Source organism: Vidua macroura, chromosome 4, assembly GCF_024509145.1.
Source record: "Vidua macroura isolate BioBank_ID:100142 chromosome 4, ASM2450914v1, whole genome shotgun sequence".
NCBI lineage: Eukaryota > Metazoa > Chordata > Aves > Passeriformes > Viduidae > Vidua > Vidua macroura.
The window spans coordinates 29,408,150-29,432,565 of record NC_071574.1 but is presented as its reverse complement, the minus strand read 5'-3'; the positions used below and the strand labels follow the sequence as shown (position 1 = coordinate 29,432,565).

Below are 24,416 nucleotides of genomic sequence, written 5' to 3'. Positions count from 1 at the left end.
AAACACACGCAGATACTTAAGCAGTCACCCAAGGACCTGCGGGGTTCTTGTTTAACACACTTCTGGTCCCTGCCAGCTCCAGGTAAGCACAGGCTTTGAGCTGGGGGTGCTGGGGTGGGTTTGCAGTTGGGGATGGGGGGCATGGAGAGAGGAGTTCCCCTGTGAGTACTGATGCTGAGGAGGTCGGAGCTGCACCCAGCAGGGCAGAAAGGCTCATGCTCGGGGCAGGCAGAAGGGCACCCAGGCAGGAGAGACCCTAGGCAGGGGCCACCACGGGGTCCTGCCTCTGCTGCAGCAGCTGCAGTGCTCCCGTTTGCTTTGTTCCCATCTGATATTATCTTCTAAAAGACTGGACGGGTAGTTTACAGGATGCATGACAGGTGTTTTTTCCTTATTTATTGCAGGGCCCAGTTTATTTTTAAAGCCTCTGTCCCACCTTATCCTGTGCTCCATGCTGGCTGATGTTATCCACAGCCACCCCACAGCAGGAGGATGAGCAAAGCTCAGGACAGGACATGGCTCTGCAGCAGAGCAAGGGAGGGTAAGAGGGCTCGTTTGCATTGAGAACTGCTATTTCGATCCCTGCAGTGGCAGGAAATATCTGCAAGCTAAAAACCAGATGCAGATGCCTCCAGTCACATCCCTGCTCTGACACTGGGAGCATTGGGAAAGGGGTCAAGAAGCCCAGCAGAGGCTATGGAGCCCCATCAGCTTGGCAGGAGCTACTGCTCAGAGAGGTTTCTAGGGGCTTTGGGTGTAGTAAATCGTTAGAGAGATGCACAGCCAGCCAGCTACTGTGACTACTGTTCAAAAAAGCAAAGCTGAGCAAACAGCAATCACGTCTTTTCTGGAAAAGTGGCAGATTTCTGCCAGGATAGTAAATGCTGACTGCACTAGCAGTGCTGGACAAGCATGCTGGGGGGCAGAAAGATGTCCTCGCCCATTTCAGGCCAGAGCTAGGAGTCCTGCTAGTAACCCCAGAGTGTTTTTGGGGAGCTGGGTGCAACCACAAGACATGGGCAGAGTACTATATATTTATAGTAAGATTTTCTCTTGCTGTAACTTGTGTCTATCAGCCGTTACCTTTTGTCTGCTTACTCTAAAATGGCCCTGGAGGTGCATTTTAATGCCCTATCAGCCACACTAAGAGCACCAGGTGCTGTCATGTACATAGCAATGCTGGCTGGAGCTGCCCACGGCCCAGGCAACTGCTGATCCACTTGCAAGCTTCTGCTTTCACATCACTCTACCTAAAACCATGACAGTCAGAGCCAAGTGTGAATTCCCCAGAGGTCTTTAGCTTGACACTTAGGACAGAGCAGGTGTGGTGGTTTCCCTGTGACAGTGCATCTGGCATTGTCATTTCTGCCTGGGTGAGTAAACCCCAGCTGAATGACAGCTGCAGCCACACAGCCCTTCTAAATGGCTAACATTCCTTGCACTGAAAAAGCCTTTTTTTTTCAATGTTGTCAAAAATTTAAGAGGAAAAAAACAGTGAGAAGTGGTGCTTTTCAGCAGCTAAGCCGAACAGCTGTGAGTCTCCATATTTCTGCTTAAAGAAATGTGAGACCATCACCTTTCTGTACAGGGAGAGATGTTGGACAGCCTGAAGCCCAGCTGCATGCCTGGGCTTAAACGAGGCTCCATTTAAATAGTGGGCAGGTGATTAGTGGTCTCAATAGGGCCAGTCTGGCCATTTAGGCACTCCTAGTGCCCTCAAGTCATGTCATATACCCCCAAATTTAGCATCCTGGAGGTGCCAAGTGCTAGAGGCCATGTGCGGTCACATGGTTCCTGAAAGCCTCCAGGACATAGTGGAGTGATGTGGGGAGACCTGCAAAGCCCTCCAGGAGCCCCAGGTTTTTGCCTTTCCCTGAAACCCATCTCACAACCCTGAGACATAAAAAACTGGACTCCTTCCAGAGCAGGGGTAGAGGGGACACAAAGAAAAGCCATCAGGCATCACATCCCACATGTCGGGGCACCCTGAGCTGCCAGCAGGTAGAAGATACTGTGTCCTATGGGGAAATGCCTCAGGAACCTGGAGATAATCAGAAGCAGAAATAGCTGTGCAGGTGAAACATGAAAGGTGAAGCATGTGTTCCCTATGCAAATCCATGCACACACATCAATGCACGTTAATGCGGCAGCCTGCAAACAGTGATTTATGAGCTGCCAAGGCATGTTGCTGCTGGTGGCCTGGGCTAGATGCATGATCTGGAGGTGATGAGGATCCCATTGTGGCTGGGTTTTCTATGGGAAGGGCAGGTGGCTCAGTGGTGTGCTAAAAAAAAAGAGGCAGGACTTGTGGCCTGAGCTTGGCCTCGTCTGCATTTTGACCTCATGGAGAGCCTGGCAGCCACAGTGCTGGAAAGTAGCACCTCAAGTCCAGGGGACCTCCTTCTACCCCTGCATCTTTTCCAGAGGTCTACAAACATCTAAGGTAGGTGAGCAGCATTCAGCAGACTCCTACTACCTCACATGAATGAGGAACTGAATTATGATGCCCCCTTCCTATATGGATGCTTCTGAACTGAGCTGACCCCAGGAAACCCAGGCAGCTGCAACACACAGCAGACAAGGCCAGCTTGGCTTGCAGTACCTGGGGTTAAAGATAGTCTTTCTTCAGTCCACCCAGGCCTGGTGGGTGATACTCTCTATACTGTCTACCAGCACTCCATCGAGCTCAGAGGTGCTCCAATGTTACACAACCACTGTGTTACAATCATTATTTACCAAGTGACTCAAGCAGAGTGGGCTGTTTCACAACCAGCCCTGGTCTATTTATAAGCCCCTACTCAAATGCCAAAGGATTCTTTTATTAGTCAAAGCACTTTCTGCAGAGGAGGCTCGGGGGGATCTTTGTTTTATGAGGTACAGTTCAAAGAAGAGGATCTCTCCAGCCTCTCACTGCACCTGGCTCTTCACAAGCTGCAAGACAGTTTTGAAGCTGAGCTCCATCCTAGCAGTTCTGTCAGTAAGTGAAAGCCATGGGGCATTCAACACCCCAGGGTACCTAGAGGTGAGTTACCAGTCAACCAAGTTGGATTTAAACCTATGTAGTAGGAGTGCAGCATGATGGATGTTCCAGGATTATACCCCAGAGCCAAAGGGAAGGAAAAGCTGGACTGCAATGTGGAGGCAGGGCAGGTCTGCAGCAGATGGCCCACAGGAGGCCCAAGAAGGGCCAAGGGTTCCTGGCAGCACTGGAGAACCAGCAACACCAACCAGCCAATAGAGATGGGCCAAGCAACTGGGACAGCAGGAGAGCAGATCAAGAAAGGCCACATTTTGCAATCAGCTCCTCCCCTGCCAATACCCCACAGCCTGGTTTCAAAAACACCACAGTGATTCAGCATCAAGGGACTTGTGCATGCTGTGGGGGCAGTGCCTTGTGTTTTAGTTGACTGAATTAGCAAGCTCAACCCTCTGCCATGTGAAAGCAAACCTGGAGCCCAGCAGAAGAGAGGTGTGGGACTTATCGAAGATGCACTTGTTTTGATTGTTCTTTTGGGCCAAATCTTCCAGAGATTATGCAAAGCACAAGTGGGACAAGTGTTACTCTGGAGGAAAATGTGGGCTTCTTGGTGCTGCCTTTGCTGGGAGCACCTAGGACTGACCACAGTCAGAAGCAGCAAGTGCTTGAGCAACAAACATATACGGGGTACAGTCCTTGAGGATTTGAACACTTATACAGCAAAACCCAACCAATCAACTAACCAGTTCAGTGATGCTCAGGAACAATAGGACTAACTGTTTATGCCCACGTGTGGTAACATTAAATATTACTTAAAACAATGCAGCTCACCTTCTCATGGCCAGCATTGTGTGATGTCTTTCCACACTGCTAAGAGAAGGACCAGGACACTAATCCTGAGGAGGGGAAATAGAGTGGTTTCTGGGTCAAAGACCATGCTCCCAGAAGATCATGTATGCTCTGTTTTATCATTCCTTTGCACAAACTTGCCTGATCACTGGGAAGTAGGAAAAAAAAAACAAAACAAAAAACAACAACCCACTAGGTTGGATGTCAGATATTGTCCCTTCACCCAGAGGATAAATAATGTTTTTTAACCACTGTCTTTAAATTAACCCCCTGAACATGCCCATTGCTGTGACATCACTCCTAAGTGACGCCCAGGCCTAAATACGGCTGTAAACAGGAATCGTTCCCATGGGAGTCACACTGGCTATAAATACAGCACCAGGGGAGTGCTGAGCAGCCTGCAGCTTCCTGCCAGCTGAGGATGGTGAGACAGCTCAGTGCTGGGCATTGCTGGCATGTGGTCGCTGCAGGAAACTGAGACAGGAGCTGCTGGGGGGCTGGTGCTCACAGCTCAGCTCCCTGGCATGCCTTTGGGAAGGGAGTTGAGCCCTGCTGCAGCCAGAGCCCACAGCTGGAGCGGGGCGGTGGGGGGAGGGAGGTTGGTGGGGACACGGTTGGCAAATCTGGGACTCAGCAAGTGTGGCCCCACTGGCCACTCCCAGCTTGAGCAATGACACCAGCCCCTCTCCGCAGTGCCTGGCCCCATAGCCCTGCCCCAGGAGGAGATGGCCATGGAAAAGCCAGTGATTCCCACTGAGGAGCAGCTGGAGATCCTGGAATACCACTTCTGCAAGGTGAATAAGCATCCTGACCCCACCACACTGTGCCTCATTGCTGCTGAGACCGGGCTGTCCGAGGAGCAGACTCTGGTGAGTGCATGCCTCTCATCCTGCCCCTGGCACCAGCCCCACTCCCCCTGCATGCCTCTGTGCCCATCTCCTGCCTGTCCTGGTCTATCATACACCTGCACCCTCTGTCCCCCCACAGGCTTCCTACAGCAGCCCCTGCCCTTCTCATGCTTCCCCCACACCGCCTGCACTCCTCTGTGCCCCGTGTGCTCCCTGCTTGCACTCCCTGCACCACCGTGCCCCCTGCACTCTCCTCACGGCACCCACAAGTCTCCTCTGCACCTGTGCAACCCCCAGCACACCCCTAACTGCACCCACAGAGCTCTAATGCAACACAGCACCTCCCTGTACCCCACACCCTTCCTGCGCTCCATGTGTTTCTGCTCCTGAATGTACAACCCGTGCATGCTGTTCTTCCAAACCCTTTCTGATAGTCTTGGATGCACTAACTACTGCTGGTTTTAAGGTCTGAAGAAACTACTGTCATTTTAAAATACATAGAGGATAGATGCAATTCCTGCAGGATGTGCTGTGGGACATGCTCAGGATGTGCACCCTCCCCCTCAGCGTCCCTAAGCCCCGATGTCAGGCAAGTCTGTCAGCCTCTCCAGGAGACATAGAGGCCCCCAAATACCCCTCCACAGGGACAAGCTGCCACTGTCTGCGAATTCCACCATGCCCTGTGCTCCAACTGGTTACCTGCAGGCTACCGTGGGCTTCAGAAGCAAAAGGCTTCGTCCCAGTTCCTTCAGGTGGCAGTGCAGCTCATTGTGATGCAGGTGATTACTAGACCCATAGCAGCATTTATGGGTATAGAAAAGAAATCCAACCCAGTGGAAAGTCAGCAGCAGTTTGCAGAGGGCTGCCAAGCCTGGCTGTCCCTCAGCAAAGCCAAAGGGGTTTAAAAGCTGAGCTGGCAATGTCAGCATTTAGCTTGTCCCAGGAAAAGATGCTGGAACAGCATCCATTGCACGATAGTCCTCAGCTGGAGTGGACTGTGCTTTGGTGACAGGCAGGCATCAATCACTGCTTGTTTGAGGCAGCAAGGAGGCAGTACCCCTAAAATACCTTTTTCTCCATAGCAATGGCACTGTGCCTTTTTCTTTTTTCCTACAGCAACTTGTAAACACAGGCCATATACGCCCAAGGCACCTCTGTAGATGTCTTAAAATCTTCCCTGATAGCTATCTTTTCCCTCTAATCTAGTGTGCTCCTAGAGATCTGGAGATGGAGGTCATATTAGGGATAGGATCAACACTGGGGTGAGCTGCAAAGTGCCTGCATTGCATAGAACACAGGGAATCATTGCCCCTGACATCTGGAGTGCTTTATCATCTAGAAATAACAACCATTTCAATAAAAAATTCAGTAGCAATGAGATGCAAAGAGGAGATTATGGTTTAGGACAGAAAGTGAAGCTTTTGAGAGGAGGCTAGGCTGTCAATCATATGACTGGATGTGGTCAAAGGCAGTGTGAGAGTGAGAGGCACTAGTAGAGAGCACTGTGGTTGTATCATTATGGACCATAATAGCTTCAAAAATAACCATGAACAAATATAGCAACAAAATGAACTGCAACAAAGAGAATCACAGGCACATTGCCAAACAAAAGGCTGAGCTGTGCTTCCGGCACATGAGTAATATTTCTTTTCTTTCTTTTCTTCCTAGGTAGTGTAGCTTTAACCAGATACATTTTATCTAATATTTTAAATTGTGTCTGCCTTGAAGTGGCATCAGCAGCTCTTGGAATAGGCTTCCAGATGCTAAGTTACAACAGACATAATCCTAAATTACTGCTAACATAGATGTGCATATTGCCTTAACACTAAGACAATTTTTAAACCATTTTAAAAATAGATTTGTTCTTTAATTTGTTGAGACTCAATGTGCAATGTACCTCTCATGCTTTCTGAAACAGGTGAGCTTTCGATTCCTGTCAGTTTTGGACCTGCAAATGATTGTTTGACTTCTCCAGTCATTTAAACAGACACCATTCAGCTCCTTAGCCAATCTCTTACTCTGCTCCAAGAAAAACCTGGGCTCACAGCAATAAAAAAAGGACTCAGTCATACTGTCAAGGTCTGAAGTGAGCTAGAGAAATGAGTTTAAAAGAGGTGCACGTGTAGGTTACAAGACTGTTTGGTCAGGAGCCACAATCCTGGCTGCCTGTACTGCCTGGGAACAGCACCTTGCTACAAGGCAGCAGCACAATGAGTTGCCCTCACCTCTTCCCATGTACTGACATCTGCCCTTTTAGCAAAGTTATTTGGAGGCTTCACTCAGCTCAGTGCACTCAGTCTCTGCTTTGTTCTTTCTCTCCAGAAATGGTTCAAGCAGCGCCTGGCGGAGTGGAGGAAGTCTGAAGGGCTGCCCTCAGAAAGCGGGTCTGTCAGGGACTAGAGGATGCTGCTCCAATCCCCTTGCCTCTTATAAAGGACGGTGAAGCTCTTCAGAGTGGGTTTCCTTGGGGTTCTTCTGTTGCAATAGGTTTTGTGATACTAAGTAATACTCTGCTATTTAACAGAAATCTTATTTAACATGTACATAACCAGAAAAAAAAGAAACATTTTATATATATATATATATACACACACACATACACATGTATGTATACAACTTTTAATGGCTGATAACCTATTCAGTGATTCCAACCCATTAACAGCAGCTGCACAAGAAAAGGTAATTTCATGCCCTTGTCCCAGGCTTGCAGAAATTTTGCCATGATATATGTTCAAATATAGAAGGAAGAAATAAAGATTCCTTTTCCTTAAAATCCCCAGAGGCAAAGTATGTGTGCTAGCTTTAAGGTGCAGATCATCCAGAAAGTAGGGCATCTGGAAAACCAGGTGTGTTGTTCAGGTGACCTGGTTTGGCTCAACATGCCTGAATCAGCTCTGAATACTGGCAAACCAAGTGCCTACACCATAATCAGACCAAGCCAAGCACCCTTGAATGCCTTTTTTACCTTTCAGTTAAAGTCACCAAAGAGAAAGAACTCATGTTTTTTTTCCCCAGTGCAGTAATAAAATCCCAACATTTTTTGATGAGAGGAGCTGTGTTATGTCCCTGCTTGTGCTCCCTGCCCCCATGAGAGGAGGCAGACTCCTTCCTTTGGATGGGCAATATTTCTCCCAGGCAGCCTCAGTGGACACAGTGGGTTTTCCCTTTGTCACAGGGACAGCCATGAGAAGCCTTGTCTCCTAGGGCACCCATGGGTCCATGCATGGCAGCCCACACAACCCCACACCCCCTAATCCCCAGGGCAGCAGAGGCTGGTGGTGCTGGGGCTCCCCCACAGCATGGGGGTTCTAGGGGGAGACCCCAGTCTCCTCCTGGCCATTCTCAAGCCTGAGGAATGCAGTTGCACTGGGGCTCTTGCATGAAGTCCAAACTCTCGTCCATCCTGGCACAGGACAATGCCTGGTCTAAAAATAACCAGCACCATTTCCCAGTGACCTTACCTTGTTCAAAAGGCTTCAAAACTCCTCTGCTTAGTGGATTACTGAATCAATTAATGGATCTTCTCATTAATCCCCTTCTGGTTTGTGGTCACCTGCCTCTACTCCTTTGGAAGGAAAATCAGCTTAACAAGGGCAAGATTAAAATACATTGGCTCTGAAACTGCCATATGCTTTCATTTGTGGCTTTTGTCCCTTACTGGTGAGCATCTCTCTTGCCTCAGTATCTCCAGCCTGTCGCCAGTGGTTGGGCAGCCAGTGCAAAACACACTGACCTTGTAGGAAGCAGATAAAAGCATTCTCCCTTTATGTCATGCCCCGCACAGGCTGTGTTGTTCCCCTGCAATTCAGCTGCCAAACTGACTCACCCAAAGACTTGACTGGAGCTCACAATTTGGTCTGCAGACTCTGGCATCAATACTTGTTTTCTGCTTAGTCTTTGCAACTTGCCTTCTCTCTTACACTGAGGGGAACTCTGCTTTTTTTGAGTTAGGCTCCAAAAATTCCAGTGCAGAACTCTCTTATTTTGCCCAAGGTCACACAACTGAGTATCTGAACCACACAGCTTTAACCCACCTATGTAACTGGATCTGCCTGTTCCCCAGGCATTTGAGAAAACAGGTCCCAAATCCAAGCCAACTCAACATACATTGTAGCCTTTTGTATTTCTACTTCTGTCACAAGCACAAAACTTTTGAGTGTCAGTAAGAAGATGTTTAAACTTTAACAAAAAATTTTAAACCCAAATTCAGGAGTTGTGTTGCATCAACTTACTGCATGCTCTTGGGTTTGGTTTGCCACATTTCCCTGCATGAAAGGACAGTTCCTGTGCTGCCTTCCCCCAGCAATTGTTTCATTAGTTATTAAACTATTACAGCAAAACAATCAAGAGAGAAACTGCAGACATAACCCATCCTAGGAGGAGAGTCTTCCCACATTAAGTTGAATTCTGTAATTTTTCCTGATGACTATTCTAAAGGAATTTTATTTTAACTCCCAGAAAGCCTTCCTGCTGAGTGCTGCCTCTGCGCTGTGTTCAAAGAGATTTTCCAGCCACAGCAGAGCCCAGAGAGAGTGATGTTCCAAGGGGTGATGTGGGCAGATGGCAGGAGCATTTCTGAAGGAGCTTAGCGCTGAATTGGCCGAGCTAGTTCTTGGAGCCGTGGAGAACAAACTGCCTTCATAGCAGCCTCCTTCACTTTGAATGCATCTGGGTTGAGTGCAGACAAGCCTATTCGAGGTCTGGAGGAGAGAGGGTAGGGATGGTCAATTCTGACTGGAGCAAGGCCAGCTGTCAGCTGCCTGTGAGCTCCCACACCTCCACCTAAGCCTGCCCTTCCCTGTCAAGGGAGGACAAAAGGCATCACACCTCCGCTGCTGTCGTCAGGGGAGGAGTATCTCTCACAGCCACTACAGCCAGGCATTCCCTCACCCTCTGTGAAACATCCTCCCCAGCGCTTCCTACAAAATGGGCTGAGGTCAGCTGCAACATGCTGGGCAACATCAGTGTATCACACTCTGCCCTTTGCCAGTTGGTTGCTTTTTATAGTTGGAATTAATAACAAGTCCCAACCAGTAATACTGCTGGAATTAAAGAGTTCCTGTTTCTTCTCTTTTGACTCTCCTTCTACCTCAAAAGGGCTTTTTAAACCGCAATCCATGTAGCATTAACACATCCAAACATATAAAACCCATGCATTTTGAAAGTGGAAGAGCACTTCCTAATCTTGGCCTAATCTCTCTGGCCAAACACAAATTAACAAGGTGCCATGAGCCACACAAAATGGGCTGGCAGCTGATCATTTCCCCATGACAGGGAAGCAGTACCTACCTTGTGCTAGGCTGGGCCAGCGCCACAATCCTTTCTGTAGCCACTGCACGCTTGGCAGCCTCTGTCACAGGCCACTCAGGATCCCGCGCGGGCACGAACTTAGCGTGGAGTTGTTTGGGCTTCGACAGTTCAATGGTCCGAGGGCTTGCAACTGCCTTCTGAGATGACCTGGAAACCTGTGGAAGAATGGAGAGAAAGGTCCTTAGAGATGCTCCTGGCATTCAAGGGTACTCAGCCTGCAACAGTTCAGTGTTACCAGGTTCACAGCCACTGACCACACACAGATGGGACTCAATCATGTCCTCAGTTGTGTTTGGCACCAGGCAAACTGTAGAAGGAGAAATCACTGCCTGGCCAGTCCCACAACCTGCCCTCCAGCCTCCTATTACTCACAGCCTTTTGTCCAACCGACCCCCAGCACTGGAGATCCCAGTTAGGTACTTGTCCACCTCTCCCTGTCCCCACAAGGGACAGAGAGGTTAGGCACAGCTCTGCCATTCTCTGGGGATATATGCTGAGAGTCAGTTCATGCTCTGAATGGAGCACAAGTCCTGCTTTCCAGGTCAGGAAGCAGCTACACCAGCCTCATGGAGAGCAGCACATCCAGGGCTGACATGAAGAGAGCCACAAGTGATTGAGCACCTGTGCCCTCTCCTCTGCCAGAAGTCCCAACCATGTAGGGTCCCGGGTGATGCAGCCTTACCGTAGAGATGACAACACCAGGTTTGGTGTGCTTAGAGCAGCAGGTCAGCTCCCTGATTAAGGGCTCTGCGAGTTTCTGGACCCGTGCCGATGCCTTGGCCGAGACTGCAAAGCTGGAAACCTGTGTTGGCACCTGCATGGATCCAGAATGGGGGAGGGATGTGCAGACACAGAGCTTGTACAGCAGCCCACAGGGACATGCTCCCTCTCCACAAGGATGAGCATCCCAGCACCCTTCCTCTGCAGACATGGTCACTCTTAATTTTCCAGAATCCATTATTTTTATTTCACCTGAACTATTAAGTAATTTTGGTGCTATAGGGATTCCCCAGCTGTTGCTCACTCAGAGCCAGGAGGGGAGTGCCTGTAATGAGAGCCTGTGTAGCCAGGTAAAAGTACAGAGAAATTCCTTCCATGTTTTTTATATTCATCTTCCTGGCTGAATCAAATAACTTCCCTGCTAAGGAGAGACATTCAGATTTTAGGGTAAATTTGCTGCTACAGTTAACTGCATTCCTACAGAAAATGTAATTACTTCTCCAGCAGGGGACTTCTTCCAAAATTTTTCACAGGGTTATTGTTGGTTATGGTTCCCCAGTCCTGCACCAGCCCAGCCTCCCATTTTCCAGCCCCAGAGGCTGCATCCAGAAAACCTAGCCTTTGCCATGGAAATTAGTGCAATCTGAGATTGCTCCAAGCCCTTTCACCCCTGCCAAAGCAATGACCCACCTAAAAGAAAATATAAATTAGGCTTCTGGTAAAATGTAATTAAAATACACATAGTATTTGCAATCTCATGCCCCCTGTGTACTCAGATAGGAGCACAGCTGCCCAACTACAAACATGACTACTCCCTAAGAGTTAAACATGCCATTTCCATCAGGTTTCTCCACCTTCCCAGGCTGCTTTATCAGAGGATGCAGCCCAGATGCCTCCCTTGGCTCACTTGCTATACTAGGCTGCTCCAACCTGGCTGTTCTTTGTCTCTCAGCAGGAGATTTGCAAAGACAACATTCTTCTCTGAAAAGGCAGCTTCTTCCAGTGTCATAAACCACAGCAGAACCAGACAGCTTCTCCCCTCCACACACTGGGCACATCCAGGGGTGGGATACAGGGTCTAAAAACTCAGGACAGTTTGCTGCATCCCTGTACCCTCCAAATCTCACTCAACCTCCTCCTCACCTCTCTGGACGGCACAAAATCTGGGTGCAGCCCCTTTGGCTGGGCAAGCTGCAGTATCCGCTTGGAGGCATTATAGTTCTGTGCAGCCAGGGACACAGGCCACTCGGGGGACTCACGGGATCTGGAAGCAGAGAGTCATGGCACTGTCACTCAGATGTTCTCCAATCTGGCAGCAGCTGGGATGTCTAATCCTCACATTTGCTGCAGTAGAAGGCAGCTTTGTCTTGTGACCATTTCCAGTGTAGAACTCTTCCCATAAGAGAATCCAGAAGTTCTAATCCCAGCAGAGACCCTGCTCTGCATTCTGCCTTTTGTTTACCCATCTTCTGTTCCTGCATTTATTACACACCACTGATGCTACAAGACCCAAGGGTCTACCTATAGCACCCTATAGGCTTTCTAGCCTCTCACCTTTGCTCCAGGTAAGCAGGGAGGTATTTTTTAGGTTCAGACAACCTCAGCAGCCGTTCAGAAGGGTAGCCAAACTTCGCTAGCAGGGGATTCCCACCGATTACTGGTCTGCAGCTGTACAGAAAGAAGGACTTTGAGGAGCAGCACAAAAGAGCTAGCAAAAGGCAACTGACAGAGAACATGATCCTGGCAGATGGTAACCTAAGCCGGGTTAAAAAGCCATGCCTGCTGCATGTACAAAATCTGGCACTGGTGCACATGGAAAAGCCACGAACAAATAGGCATTTACACCTGAAATTTCCTCACTTTAAATGCTGTTGGCATCTGAAGAGTCCTCTTTTAAGCACTCTCAGTGCACTGCTTTCTAAGCCTAGGCTTTTCCTGGACCACTTAAAGAAGCTGCCCCACAACATCAGGCAGTATTTATGTTGGTCAGCTCTGCCAATTTAGAAACCTTTCTGTTACAATGGCTTGATAGCACCTTGTGCCCTTGTAGCTTCTTTCATCTTGGTGTCTCCCCTAGTTCATCCAGCCTTGTTCATCCAATTTTCAAACAAGTATAACTGTTGGAATATGCCTGTCATCACCAGGGAAGAAGGAAGCAGAGGTAAGCAGAAAGATAGGAAGTGCTGTAGTATGGACACCTTTAGCAAGAGACAGTAGCTCTCAGGAGGATAAGAGCCCATAACTGGTGATAGTGGCAGAAGGGAGAAAACTACAGACATGCATGTCTTGACATTCCTCCAGGTAGAGGAAAGCCAGGAGTGCAACACAGTTTCATCTCCATTCTCATCGCTAGGACTTCTTACAGACTAGCAACCACCATTTTGACTCCAAAAGAACTTCAACTCCTCCAAAAGAGCTACAAATTACTTGCTTCAAGTAATGCAGCACCACTGTCATTTATACTTTTTACATCAATTTTCGTTCCAATTCCAAAACATGATCTAGGTTTTACACCATGCAGTGACAGCAGAGGTTTAACTCAAGGCAAGAAACCTGGATTCCTTCCAGCAGCTGAACACTGAAAATTTCTCTGTTCCTAACCTTACCTTAAAGATTTAGGTCAGACTCCAAGAGGATGCAGGAGTGTCCAGGTGCCTGGCTGGGCTGCATCAGCCCCAGTGGGACATGGAACACACTAGGGATAGTTCCTCTCTACTCACAGGTGCAACACACATTCCATCAAGAAATGCATGCATGCACACGATGTCTACTTCAAACCGAAGCAGAGCTGTTGGATGGGTATTTTTGTTACAGCAGAGGAACATGCTCCCTTGTGCTTGGAGACTGAGATCAAGACAAGCTCCTAGGGCAGCTGATGGAACCCAGAGCTCTAATCACACTTCTGCAACTACGTGTTGCAGAAGCCCTTCTCACAGCTGGGAAGTGGGTATGAGGACATAAAAGGTCACCAAAATTTAGCACTCCACAGTTCCCCCCCATTTTGGAAGTCAAGTACTCAGGGTGACTATGCTCCCATAGCACTTTCTTCCCTGCTTCAGACAGCCCCTGTTCCAAGCACAAAACAGCTGGTGAGTTTCAGTGCCATGGAGCTATCTGCATGGCAGCCTTTTCAGGAGAGGAGATGGCATCTCCCCTTTCCCTGGGAGCCAGTACAGCCCCCTAGAGAGTTTGCTCTGAGCTGCCTCCTTCCCCAGGATGTGCTACCACGTGACTGACCTGCGCCCATAGTTGCTAAAATCTTTCTTGGGCTTGCACAGATACAATATTCTTGCAGATGGTCGAGCTGTCATAGCACCCGGTGAGAGGGTCCATATCGTTTCTTGGTTTCCCCATACAAGCCTAGCATGAACAGCAAGGTTGTCAAATTTTAGTAACAGGTACAAGTATGAAATGTGTTTGCTGGGGCTATCCTTCCCTGCCTAGGATACACACACACACACATACACACATGCCCTATGGCTCTCCACACCTGCAAAGTGCCACTAGCACCCCCTGAGCATTCTCCTTCTGTAGCTCTGAATTTCCCAACACTCCTGCTGGTTGTTGTCAACTAAAAAGAAAAGAGTCTTAAAGTGATAGGTTTTAGTTACCAGTGGATGTGCAGAGAGGGTCATTTAATTACATCTCTGAAACCCCTGGAGGAGTTTCATCTTGCATTTCTTTTGCCTCACCATTACCACCTAACTATACCACAGGTATGACTGTGAAAACAGTAACAACTTTACAGTCAGGGTGTGCCATGGAAAGTGGGTGAGGTTTTACAGCAGGTTAGTGGTTACTCTCCTGTGCCCAGGGCAAATTTGGAGTTGCTCATCCCTCACTGAAAGGCCATGGTGGGAGAGGGTACTGGGGTAGTTGGGACAGAGAACAGCAGGGCAATGGGTTTGTGGAGCCTTTTTCAAGACCCATACAGATAACAGAGAAGAGATGTTATCAAGAGACTGTTGCCCTGACTTGTCAAGCTGTAGTTTGATCACATCACACAGACAACAACTCTGTTCCTAAAGCTGGGCTGTATCCTCCAGGACAGAGCAGCCTGGCTCCCATGGTCCGGTCACCTTGCGCCACACGCCATCCTACCCCGCAACATCTCAGCTGGGCAGCTCAGATCAGATGGGGCAACAAAGGCAAGGCTTGGGTCAAACCCAGGTTTTTGATTGAGAACTTGAAAGAGCAAATTGAAGGGAGCCCTTCAAGTATGGAACATCTCAGTCTGCTTTTCTAGGGACAGAGGGGAAAGAAGTAGCAAGACAATGGCCAAGAGTCTGCTCCAGCTGAGTCCCATCAGTCCGCAGCCCTTGAGCAAGCGCTGTTTGAGCACCTACTTACGTGGAACTGTTGGCTTGGCAAAATAGTGGCTTGGGGTCTGCAAGTATCTCTATCCTGCCAAAATTGCAGAAAAGGACAAACATGCCATTAACTATACAGTTAAATCAACAAAGCATAAAGAAGCTACTGCTGTACACAAATCATACAAACACTCTCAAAGCCCTGTGCTTTTGCCTCCATTCCCTTGAGAGAGTGTGTTTAAGGACCTCTCTCTTCAAGTACTTTCCACCCATTTCATCTGGCAAACTCACCAGCCCACAAATTTTTGTGTTTTGTCTTGGACTGCAGAGAGACAAATTTGCAATTCTGCCTCCACTGATCTCTAGGAAAGTGGGAAGGAACTTTTCTGGTCAATAACATACCATGAAACACGTACAAGAAGGATGATCTCCCAGCCTATGGGAGCCCGGATGAACAAAAACCTGTTATCACCACATTGTGGTTTTCTAAAAGGCACCATGGGGACAGCACTGTGTTTCCACATGGCTTTAGGAGCACATTTTATTTCAGTCCATTTAGCAGAGAGGTCCTAGGTGCTGTATAGACACAGGAACATACATGGTCTCTGCCCTAGGAGCAGCTCTGGAAATGTTCTTACTGAATACACAACAGACCAAAAACTTTAATGAAGATCAGGTATCACTTCTGAGGCCTGAAATCCCAGTGACTGGGAAGTGTCTGAACTTCATGAGCCTTGGTACAGAAAAGAGAACAAGATAATCCAGTGCCACAAGTGTATTACACAACTCCTTGATGTCACAGACCAAGCCCATACCCACCCACTGGGGCTACAGGTGCCTACCCACAACCAGCTGGTGAACAACCACACTGTGCAGGCAGCTGTGGAAGTGCTCCACCATGGAAAAAATACAGGTGGAAGCCTGAGGCATTGCTTCCCTGCTCCATGTCACCCAGCAATGTGGCAGCATGGCCTAGAGAAGAGCAAGGACACCAGTAGAGAGAGATACTTGCCAACAGAAAACAATCTGTGCTTTGGGGACACACCTGTGGTTTCTCTGATGGGGCTAATACTGCTAGTAAGATGCCAAGCCCTGGCAAATGCGTGTCAGAGAGCTCAGCACCACAGAGATCCCTGAAATGGCAGGCTGCTGTTACAGCATCGTCACTGCACGAGATGCCTGTCACGCCTAACTTGGGCCACAGCGCTGCAAACACTGCTCCTGCTGAGATCCCACAAGGCAACTGCCTGTAGGACTTTGGCCCCCTGCCACCAGTTCAAGACAGGACACAGTCAGGAAGGCAGATGTCATTTCAGGAGCCAAACCCCAGTTTAAGCCCCAAGTGGGTCCCCAGAGGGTTTTCCTTGCAAAGGTAAAAGGGGGTAAAGGATTAGCACAGAGAGGTCCCCCCCCAGCCTATCTGTGTTGAAGAGCTGGCACTATCTCTGCAAGCAGGCTCATTGCTTTTCCTCAGCTGCTGGCACAGATCCAGCACACAGCCACAGCCAAATCTAGCACAACATAGTGCACATGGCCCTAGTGCCCCACACTGCTGTGCAAAGCTTGCATCATGATCCAGCCAAGGAATGAGGCACGCATACATTCAGATCAGGTCTCTCAACTCAACTTGGCAATCTTTTTTGTTCTTTTTCCAATTACAAAAAGAAAGATTATATTTATCATGGCAAAAGCTCTAGCCAGACAGGCAACCTCACTCAGGATGTACCTTCAGCAGCTCTGCAACTTGAAGGGGTTAAACCACCTCACTGACAGGACAGCCCTGGTGGAGCCTTTGTTGTATGGGCCTGCTCATGCTTCCCAGGAATGCCTTGCTTCAGCCAGGCACAGAAACACCTCCCCTCCACTGTCTGAGCATTCACAGACTCATTGCTTAAGGGAGATCGAATCCTTTTGAGATCAATTCCTTGTAAAGCAAAGAGTCACAGCTTCCGTTTTGAAGGGGCGGGATGGTCGGATGTTTTTCAGAAGCTGGGGTAAGGGCAAAACCGGACATAATTTCCTCTCAAGTGTTTATCACAGCGTCATCCGATACATTGACTCACTGCTTGGTGTAAATCCCCGACTGAGCCCTCTCAAGAGACATGGGGCATTGGCCTGAACACCCAGCCAGGAGGGGAGGGCTTCTTACCTGCTGCGTGGATGTACACACATGCAAGGTGTGTAAGATGACACTGCAAAGACAAGAACAGGTGAATTTAAAAGCTTGGTAACACCTGGAGCCTGGGTTGCCTGCTCTTTAGCGTGCAATGACCATATGGCAGATGAAGTTTGTGCATCTCCTCAGGACAGCTTCCTGAGCAGATGTTTGTATTGCTTTTCCCTGGCACCTTCCTCTCCAGTGGTTGCTCCTCACAGGGGATGCTGGCAGCCCCCAAGGCTGCAGGACAGAGCACCCCCAGCACCACATCCTGCTCCTGGCACAAGCACCAGTGGTCACCAGCCTGCAGGCTCCCACCTGACTCTGTATAGCCACCCCTTATGACTGCCTTCAGCAGCTTCCAGGGGAGGTTTTCAGAGCCTCGGGGAAATGGCAGCTGTGTTAAGCTGGGACTCGGTGCCAGTATAAAACAACCGGGGGGGTGGGGGATACGGGATGACAGGAAAACCAGCGACGTGACGACACGTGCAGCCACGTGCCCTGACGGCAGCGATGGCCACGAAACGGGGCCGGCATCCCGCAGTGCCCGCCGCGGTGGCCGGGGCCTGCCGGCGCCAGCCAGCCCCCCGTGCCCGGGAGCCCTCCCTGCCCGAGCCCACCGCGGCCAGCGGCGGGGCCGGGGCTCGGCGGAGGGGCCGCCCCCGCCCGCGAGTCCCGGCGCCGCTGGGGCCCGGCCGCCCCGGCCCCACGCACCGTGCAGGCCCCCGGCCGCCGCCATGGCCCGGCCCCGCCCCGCCCAACGGCTCCGCCCGCCCCGCCCGGCCGCGGCGGGCCCGGACACACAGCCCGGGGCAGAGGGCAGCCCGCGCCCGGGCCGCGGCAGCAGCCGCACGGCCCCGGCATCTGCCCACTGGTGACAAGGACCCCTGTCAGGCTGGCTTCCCAGGGAGGCCTCGGGAGCCTCCCGCACCCGAACATCTTGCTCCCCAACTGGAAGAGAAGAGAGCAGTCCAGACCAGTGGTTAGGGTGGAATTTTCTGCTTTATGCATCTGTTACAAAGGACAAAACTATAAAAACCTCGTACAATAGATGCGGGTGCAAAACAGTCCTTTACAGGACAGCTCCTGGGTCATGTCCTTTGAGTATAATTAGGAGAACACTGGGAAAGTGACACTCCTCAGCAGCTTGTCACCTTCCTCACCTGCTATGCTAACAGAAACCACCGTCAAGAAACAACAGGGTTTTCACAAGTATGACTACTTGCTCGAGGACATCTCGGACTAAGCTTAAAATAAGCTGCTCAACCTGATGGACAAGTCTCCCACCTTTGCTGCCAATTTAAATTAAAAGCATCCAGTCACTACCTCTAATTACACCATTTTGGTTTTTTGCCTGTAGGCAAAGAAACAGTTAATATATTACTGCTTTCATTTTCTTGTTCTTACCCACTAAAGAAGCAGTAACCAACCCAACTTCCAGAGATTACCAATTTGCCACTCCCATAACAATTGGGTCCAACACAGCAGCAAGAATTGTCACTGTCAAAAACACTAGTTGCAGCACTTTAAATTTCTGACACTGTCAAGAAGTGAGGACTCATTTTTAGTAGAACACCACTGTTGAAATGGTTCTGTAAAATCTGTGAAGTAAACATATTTCACTTTAACCTGAGACAAGCCATCTTAAATTCACTGGATGCAACTTTCTTCCACGGAAGTCAGTGCTTGATTCCTACCTGACATGAAATTATCTAACCCATAAGCTATATTTTCCCTTAAATCTGCTGCCTGAGAGACAGACAATTTTTCTCCTACAAATATGCTAAAAATAGACCACTTCTCAAACCACTATTTTATTTTCAAACCACTATAAATTAAGATTTTCTTACCAACTAGATACCACTTTCAGAGGAATTCCACACCCACCAGAAAAGCATATCTGCTAATTTCAGCTGCCACACAGCAAACTGACCATATATTAACACCTGCTCTCCCTAAGCTGCAGACACCATGTTGTAAGAAAAGAGCTGTCACTGTGTTTCCAAAACCAGCTGCCCTATCAGCTCCTTGGCATCCTGCATGCTGGAGGAGATCTCAGAGCCATCTTCTGCCACATGGGTACCAATCAAGAACATCTTCCTCTCGTCCCCAATATCAGACAGAGCCAGAGCATCGTGAATATCAGCGATGCAATATGCACCTTCGAGGTCCTGTTACACAAAAATAAAACAAGCCTGTTAGTTGCAAGAGGTGATGGCACCATTCCTACTTTGAGCCACTAATTTGTCCAGGGAGGGAAAGAGTCCCAAAGGCTCTGGGGCACCATTCTTATGTACCTTTAATGAGGTCATTTCCCATGTCCTAAAATGCCTTGGGGGAAGAGAGTTAACTTGTAACCTAATTTCTTCCTGAAGAAATATGGGTGCAGTTGTTTCTATTTCTACACTAATTCCACTGTTTCTGATATCTAAGACCACCTGCACGAGGCAGACAAAAGCACTGACGGCCCAAGACCCCAGGTGCCCAGCAAAGAGTTACAAGAATTGGGCAAATATACAACAGTCATGCCCTGCCTACCTTCTCAGACACCAGCGTTTCTGATACCTTGGAGTCTGATGAAGCCCAAGCCTGCACTTGTGCTCAAAAGTAACATAAATGACTACTAGTAACGGGCCTCAGTTACTAGAAATTTAGGAGGTAACAATGTAGAGCAAACTGAGCATGCAGCTTTGATAGAAGAGAATCTGTGATTAAAACTCTTGGGCTCTTCTGTCATCTGATTGATTCTTTTCCAGGTACAGCACCAATCATTGAGACTTCCACAAAGATCTTAGGGGGAAGCACTGCCTTGTGGGGAAAGCTGCTCTTTCCCTCAGATTTCAGAAACAGCCTTAGGAACAACCAACCGGACAGTCTGAAGGCAAACAACAGTGCTTCACTTTTTAGCTGCTAGGTGAAGTGGTATTTCTAGGCAGATACTCAGAACAGAAACCTAACTTCAGATCTAACTCTGGTCTCCCTTGAAGCTCCCAAACTTTGCAAATGTACAGCAGTTTCTACCCACATCTCTGATTGTATCTTCACCAAGCACAGGACCTGCATCTTGCAGATCCAAAACAACCTCAGATTCTTTTGTTTTGTGGTCAACAGGTGTGTCAGAAAGACTCCCAGCCTTGTGCCCTCCTTAAAGGCATTAAGCCTCTTTTGAAAGGCTTTGTTGCTGTTTCCAAAGTTGCTGCCAGCCCAAGCTGTGGCAGCAGCAGGGAACTCTTACCTGCTTGTTGGCCAGAACTACCACAGGCAGGGTGGAGTTGTTCTGGATTAGCTGATGAAGCAGCTGTTTCGCCATAGGCAGTCGGGCATGATCAGCCGAGTCCACGACATAGACCAGCAACAGCACTTTGGGCAAGTACATCTTCCAGTATGAACGCAGAGATTCACTGCCCCCGACTGGAAGAGAAGATAGCAGCACAGAATTCACCAAGTGATTCAAGCAGCACTGCTCCCAGAGGTGCAGACAGCAGGTCCTGGGCCGAAAACACAACATATTTGGATTACCAAAACATCAAAGTATTTTGGCTACTGTACACGAGACTGAAAACAGCTTTATTTTCCCCAGTCATGTCCCATGAAGTATGCTATGGGGGGAAAAAAAAATCTTTCCTTTTTAAGCTCTTATTTTGAGAGGATTCTGGGTTCAGTTTCTTTACAGTTGCTCTCTGCCTTGTTGGTTCTTGCTCTCAAGCAAGTAAGGAGAGTAGAAAATGGTTCAGTGTCCATAAGCACCAAATGTCCCCATATAGCCTATCTCCAAATGCCCATCTCATTTTAAGACAAAGCAGGTGTACAATTTCCAAACGAGAAATTTAGCTCTGCGGTGTGGAGGGCTCTCATTGTATTTGTATGACACTAAGAACTATCTCAAAACTCCCACAGTTTTGTCAATAACCAGAGGTGCTTAACAAAGAGAGAAAAATCAAGTCCCAGCAGACTCTTCAGGCAACCCTTTGGAGTAATCTTTGCACAGCATCCATTTCTCCATTTCTCATGGAGAAATGAGATACAGAGGATCTCTGCTCTGCTGCATACAGAGGAAAGCTGTTCACCTTCAAAACTAGGTCTTAAAACAATTCTCTGGTGAAACTATAGGCAGCAAGTTCTTTGAGATTGTTGTTGCCATCTGGGGACAAAGAATTCAGTATTTTGCTGAGTTTAAGAGCAGAAAGAATAAGTATCAGTGTATTAAGTATTTCAGATTTGTTTTCAGGTCTCTAGGTCTTCTCCAGGCACACTGCAGAACAACTCGCTCAAAGAGTACTGAGGTGCTCAAAAGGTATGTGCGAGTATCTCAAAAGCAGCAAGCTTACAAAGCAATATATCTGGGGTTCCCTATCACAGGAGCTCTTTTCAAAATTGTCTGACTATACAGCCATCTTTTATTGTGTCAAAACAATTTTGCTTTCACTTAAGTCAAAAGTGTTCAGTAGTTTCAAGACTATGGAAAGGGAAGCAACATTTCCCACTAGAGCATGCCTGCCTCTTCAAGTGGCCCAATGTACCTGGAAGCAGAACTGCAAGTCTGCCACTGTGGAAAGGAGCCAAAGGGCTGTGACTGACACGTAATGTTTGGGACAGAAGCCTGATTCTGTACTGTGATACTGCAGGGGCTCAGCACTGCTCCCTTTTTTAAGTGTATTCATGCATAGCATAACCCAGGGGTCAGCAACCTTACAGAGAACATTTTTTTCCCCCCAAACTTGTAGGAACTCAGCAGAAGCCAGAAGCTCCTAGTACCTGCAGAGGACAAGATACCATCCAGTTATCTGTATGCTGGTACAAAGCAAAAGAACAGTTTTCCACCTGTCTAAGCCAGCAAAATAAAACCCCTGCTGTTTGCTGATCACCTCGTGCCATGTGATCACACCATAGGCTGCTAACCCCTGGACTAGGCAATGGTACAGACTGGATAAGTAACCAGATTAGAGAGCCATGCACGGATTTACCTGGCTGAAACTGGCCTGAGACATTGCATTTCCCATGGGTCAGATCGCAGCCATCACATCTCAGGCACTACCAACCTGGACCAGAGAGGGAAGGACGACTCAGAAACAACAGGTTCTGCTGTGGTGTGTGCAGTGCTGGGCCCAGACCATCCCCAGGCAGGAGAAGAGACACTGTGGGTTTCTCTGGGCTCAGACAGGCAAAGCACATCCCAGTAGGAGACATCCTCTTACATACCAGGCGAGTGGCACAGACTACAAGCATCTCTCTAAAGATGATCTCCCCAAGCCACTGCAGAGACTCCTATGGCAGTAAGACTGGGAATGAAACTCTGTCTAAGTGGCCTCATCTCTACACCCCAAAAACTTACCTGGGAACAGCACAACTCCTTTAGACCTGCTAAAGCTACAGAGGCATCTATGGGCTAGCTGCCAAGTGAGCCAGTTGAGCACTGGTACAGCACAGTGCAGAAACAATGACAAGCAGGAAGCAATGAGCAGCTCCTGCCCCCACAGAAGGCAGGCATTGATGAGGTTGGATGTCAGCCTCTCTGTACCAGGGAGTGACCTGACCCCAGGGCCTCCACCTTTCCTGTCAGCTAGCTGCACCTCAAGCAGCTGTGATGCACCAAAGGCATCACAGGAGATGCCCTCTGCAGGCACAGACAATACCCAAAAATCAGAGCTAACGACAGTACAGAAATTTTAACAAAATGCTTTCAAAAGATTGTTTAAAGACATTCAAAAGAATGTTTAAAGACTAGAAAACACCACATATGAGGCTTTAGAAAGGGGACAAAGTTTTTCTCTTCCCCCTCTCTTCTTTCACTTATTACTTCTCTGTAGCTCTTGCTCTTTGCCAGGCATGAGCACCAAGGAGAAGCAGTACAACAGCTATGGACCACAACAGGTCCATAGGGCTTATTGGGGAAACCTCTGCTGGTTTCACCCAATCAGGTTTATTAATCATCTCTCTCTGGGAGTAGAATTCCCAGGATGTCAGGGCTGAATGAAAATTGGTCTCTAACACCATTGTGTCTTCTCCTTCAAAGAGGCTGGGTAAGAAAGAAGAATCCCCAAGGAGAAAATAATCACAACTTCACATTATCAAAGCAGCATGTGAGGACATTGAGCTTTTAAAATATGTGCCTGATCACTTAGGCACAAGACAGGAACTTATTTTATGTTCAATACTAAAACAGGTTCACTCACTCTCCAGAAACTCCATCTGGGACTCTTCGGTGTTTATGCAGATGGCATTGAAGCCCTCGGTGGGAGCCACGCTGCGCTTGACGTGGTTAGTTGCCAGGGAGTGGAGAACGCTAGTCTTCCCAGCCCCATCCAGGCCCAGCACCAGGATCTGCTTACCGTGTCCTTTACCCTGCAAAGCGAGGGGCAGCACATTTACCCGGGCAGGCGGGGCAAGAGCAAAGCTTAGCAGGGCTGGGGGAAAGAAGGAGGCTGAACAAGGGGCCTGGAAGGCACAGCAAAAGCCCCTTCGCGGTGAAGAAGCTGAAGATGCCCGCGGGGCTCCTGCTGCACAAGCGCACGGCCGCAGCGATGGGGGGATCCCCGGGACACCGCCGGCCCCGGGCATCGCGGGGCAGGAAAGCGGGGAGAGCGGCCCTGGCCCGCCCACCGCCCCGCCGCGGCCCAGGGCGCCGCCGGGGAGCGCCAGGGCCGAGGTGGCGGTGGCCCAGGACGGGCGGGGCGGCGCTGCCACGCCGAGAGGCCCCGGGCGGCCCAGCGGGCGTTCCCCGACCCCGCGGCCTCGCCCGCCGCCCCGACGCAGCCCCGGTACCTGCTCGGCGGCGGCGGCGGCGGCTGCAGAGCGTGCGGGCAGTGAGACGTCGCTCCGCCGGCGGGCCCAGGCCCGGAGCGCCACGACCGTGCCGCCCGCCAGGGCCAGCGCCGCCCCGCAGAGCGCGGCGGCCCGCAGGCGGGAGTCCATCGCCGCTCCGGCCGCGGGCACCGCTCCGGCCGCGGGCACCGGACACCGCGCACCCGCACCGCGCACGGAGAGCGCCCCCCGCAGCCACGAACGCGGCTCCCGCCGCCAGCCGGGCTTCCAGTGCCAGGCTGGGAACACGCGAGTGGCAATGAAACAGAGAGCGAGCCTTGCCGCGGGCGGCTTCTCGCTGGTACAGGGAGGCCGCGGTTTCTGCACTGCTGCTGCTGCTGCACCCCCCGCTCCCACCCTCGCGGGATCTGTTCCCAGCTTGCCTCTGCCTGCGCGCCCAGCTTCGGCGCAGCAGTCCTGAGGACACTGTCCAGGTACCCGGG

At 49.6% G+C, this 24,416-nt stretch overlaps 3 protein-coding genes across 10 annotated transcripts; 1 reads left to right on the top strand and 2 right to left on the bottom strand.

Annotated features, from left to right (window-relative positions):
- Positions 1-2,114: 2,114 nt before the first annotated feature.
- On the top strand, positions 2,115-8,299 carry HOPX (HOP homeobox). Of its 5 annotated transcripts, none has more exons than XM_053976095.1 (4): positions 2,115-2,443; positions 4,520-4,695; positions 5,319-5,453; positions 6,997-8,299. In XM_053976095.1, exons 2-4 carry the CDS (start codon positions 4,552-4,554, stop codon positions 7,072-7,074), a joined length of 357 nt encoding a protein of 118 aa, XP_053832070.1. In that variant the 5' UTR covers positions 2,115-2,443; positions 4,520-4,551; the 3' UTR covers positions 7,075-8,299. The 5 variants fall into 5 exon arrangements, with proteins under 5 accessions (XP_053832070.1, XP_053832071.1, XP_053832072.1 ...); XM_053976096.1 differs by lacking the exon at positions 2,115-2,443 and adding an exon at positions 2,942-3,022; XM_053976097.1 differs by lacking the exons at positions 2,115-2,443; positions 6,997-8,299 and adding exons at positions 4,040-4,250; positions 6,593-6,659.
- Positions 8,300-9,097: 798 nt separating this feature from the next.
- On the bottom strand, positions 9,098-17,930 carry THEGL (theg spermatid protein like). Its single transcript, XM_053976093.1, has 9 exons — positions 17,887-17,930; positions 17,164-17,206; positions 15,055-15,108; positions 13,942-14,064; positions 12,259-12,372; positions 11,848-11,968; positions 10,667-10,798; positions 9,964-10,139; positions 9,098-9,374 (listed from the first exon to the last, which is right to left on the bottom strand). The coding sequence occupies exons 1-9, from the start codon at positions 17,909-17,911 to the stop codon at positions 9,260-9,262; spliced, it is 903 nt and encodes a 300-aa protein (XP_053832068.1). The 5' UTR covers positions 17,912-17,930; the 3' UTR covers positions 9,098-9,259.
- A 225-nt stretch (positions 17,931-18,155) lies between these two features.
- Positions 18,156-24,275, bottom strand: ARL9 (ADP ribosylation factor like GTPase 9). 4 transcript variants are annotated; one of them, XM_053976723.1, is made up of 4 exons: positions 23,935-24,275; positions 23,346-23,514; positions 20,408-20,583; positions 18,156-19,343 (listed from the first exon to the last, which is right to left on the bottom strand). In XM_053976723.1, exons 1-4 carry the CDS (start codon positions 24,082-24,084, stop codon positions 19,164-19,166), a joined length of 675 nt encoding a protein of 224 aa, XP_053832698.1. In that variant the 5' UTR covers positions 24,085-24,275; the 3' UTR covers positions 18,156-19,163. The 4 variants fall into 4 exon arrangements, with proteins under 4 accessions (XP_053832698.1, XP_053832699.1, XP_053832697.1 ...); XM_053976724.1 differs by lacking the exon at positions 23,935-24,275 and adding an exon at positions 22,137-22,211 and having other exon boundaries at positions 20,408-20,660; positions 23,346-23,433; XM_053976722.1 differs by lacking the exon at positions 23,935-24,275 and having other exon boundaries at positions 23,346-23,812.
- Between the last annotated feature and the right edge of the window lie 141 nt (positions 24,276-24,416).

What these genes read in the sequence shown, in the direction of transcription:
- ARL9 (XM_053976722.1), bottom strand. Translation starts at nt 23,730, where the DNA reads ATGCCCGGGGCCGGCGGTGTCCCGGGGATCCCCCCATCGCTGCGGCCG. An exon ending in CCAGATGGAGTTTCTGGAGA is followed by an intron (nt 20,584 to 23,345) that starts GTGAGTGAACCT and finishes CTTCTCTTCCAG; the next exon opens with TCGGGGGCAGTGAATCTCTG. An exon ending in TAGTTCTGGCCAACAAGCAG is followed by an intron (nt 19,344 to 20,407) that starts GTAAGAGTTCCC and finishes TTTGTGTAACAG; the next exon opens with GACCTCGAAGGTGCATATTG.
- THEGL (XM_053976093.1), bottom strand. Translation starts at nt 17,911, where the DNA reads ATGGCGGCGGCCGGGGGCCTGCACG. An exon ending in GGCGGCCGGGGGCCTGCACG is followed by an intron (nt 17,207 to 17,886) that starts GTGCGTGGGGCC and finishes TTGTCTTTGCAG; the next exon opens with TGTCATCTTACACACCTTGC. An exon ending in TTTAGCAACTATGGGCGCAG is followed by an intron (nt 12,373 to 13,941) that starts GTCAGTCACGTG and finishes CTTTCTGTACAG; the next exon opens with CTGCAGACCAGTAATCGGTG.
- HOPX (XM_053976095.1), top strand. Translation starts at nt 4,552, where the DNA reads ATGGCCATGGAAAAGCCAGTGATTCCCACTGAGGAGCAGCTGGAGATC. An exon ending in TGTCCGAGGAGCAGACTCTG is followed by an intron (nt 4,696 to 5,318) that starts GTGAGTGCATGC and finishes ACCCCTCCACAG; the next exon opens with GGACAAGCTGCCACTGTCTG. An exon ending in TGCAGCTCATTGTGATGCAG is followed by an intron (nt 5,454 to 6,996) that starts GTGATTACTAGA and finishes CTTTCTCTCCAG; the next exon opens with AAATGGTTCAAGCAGCGCCT.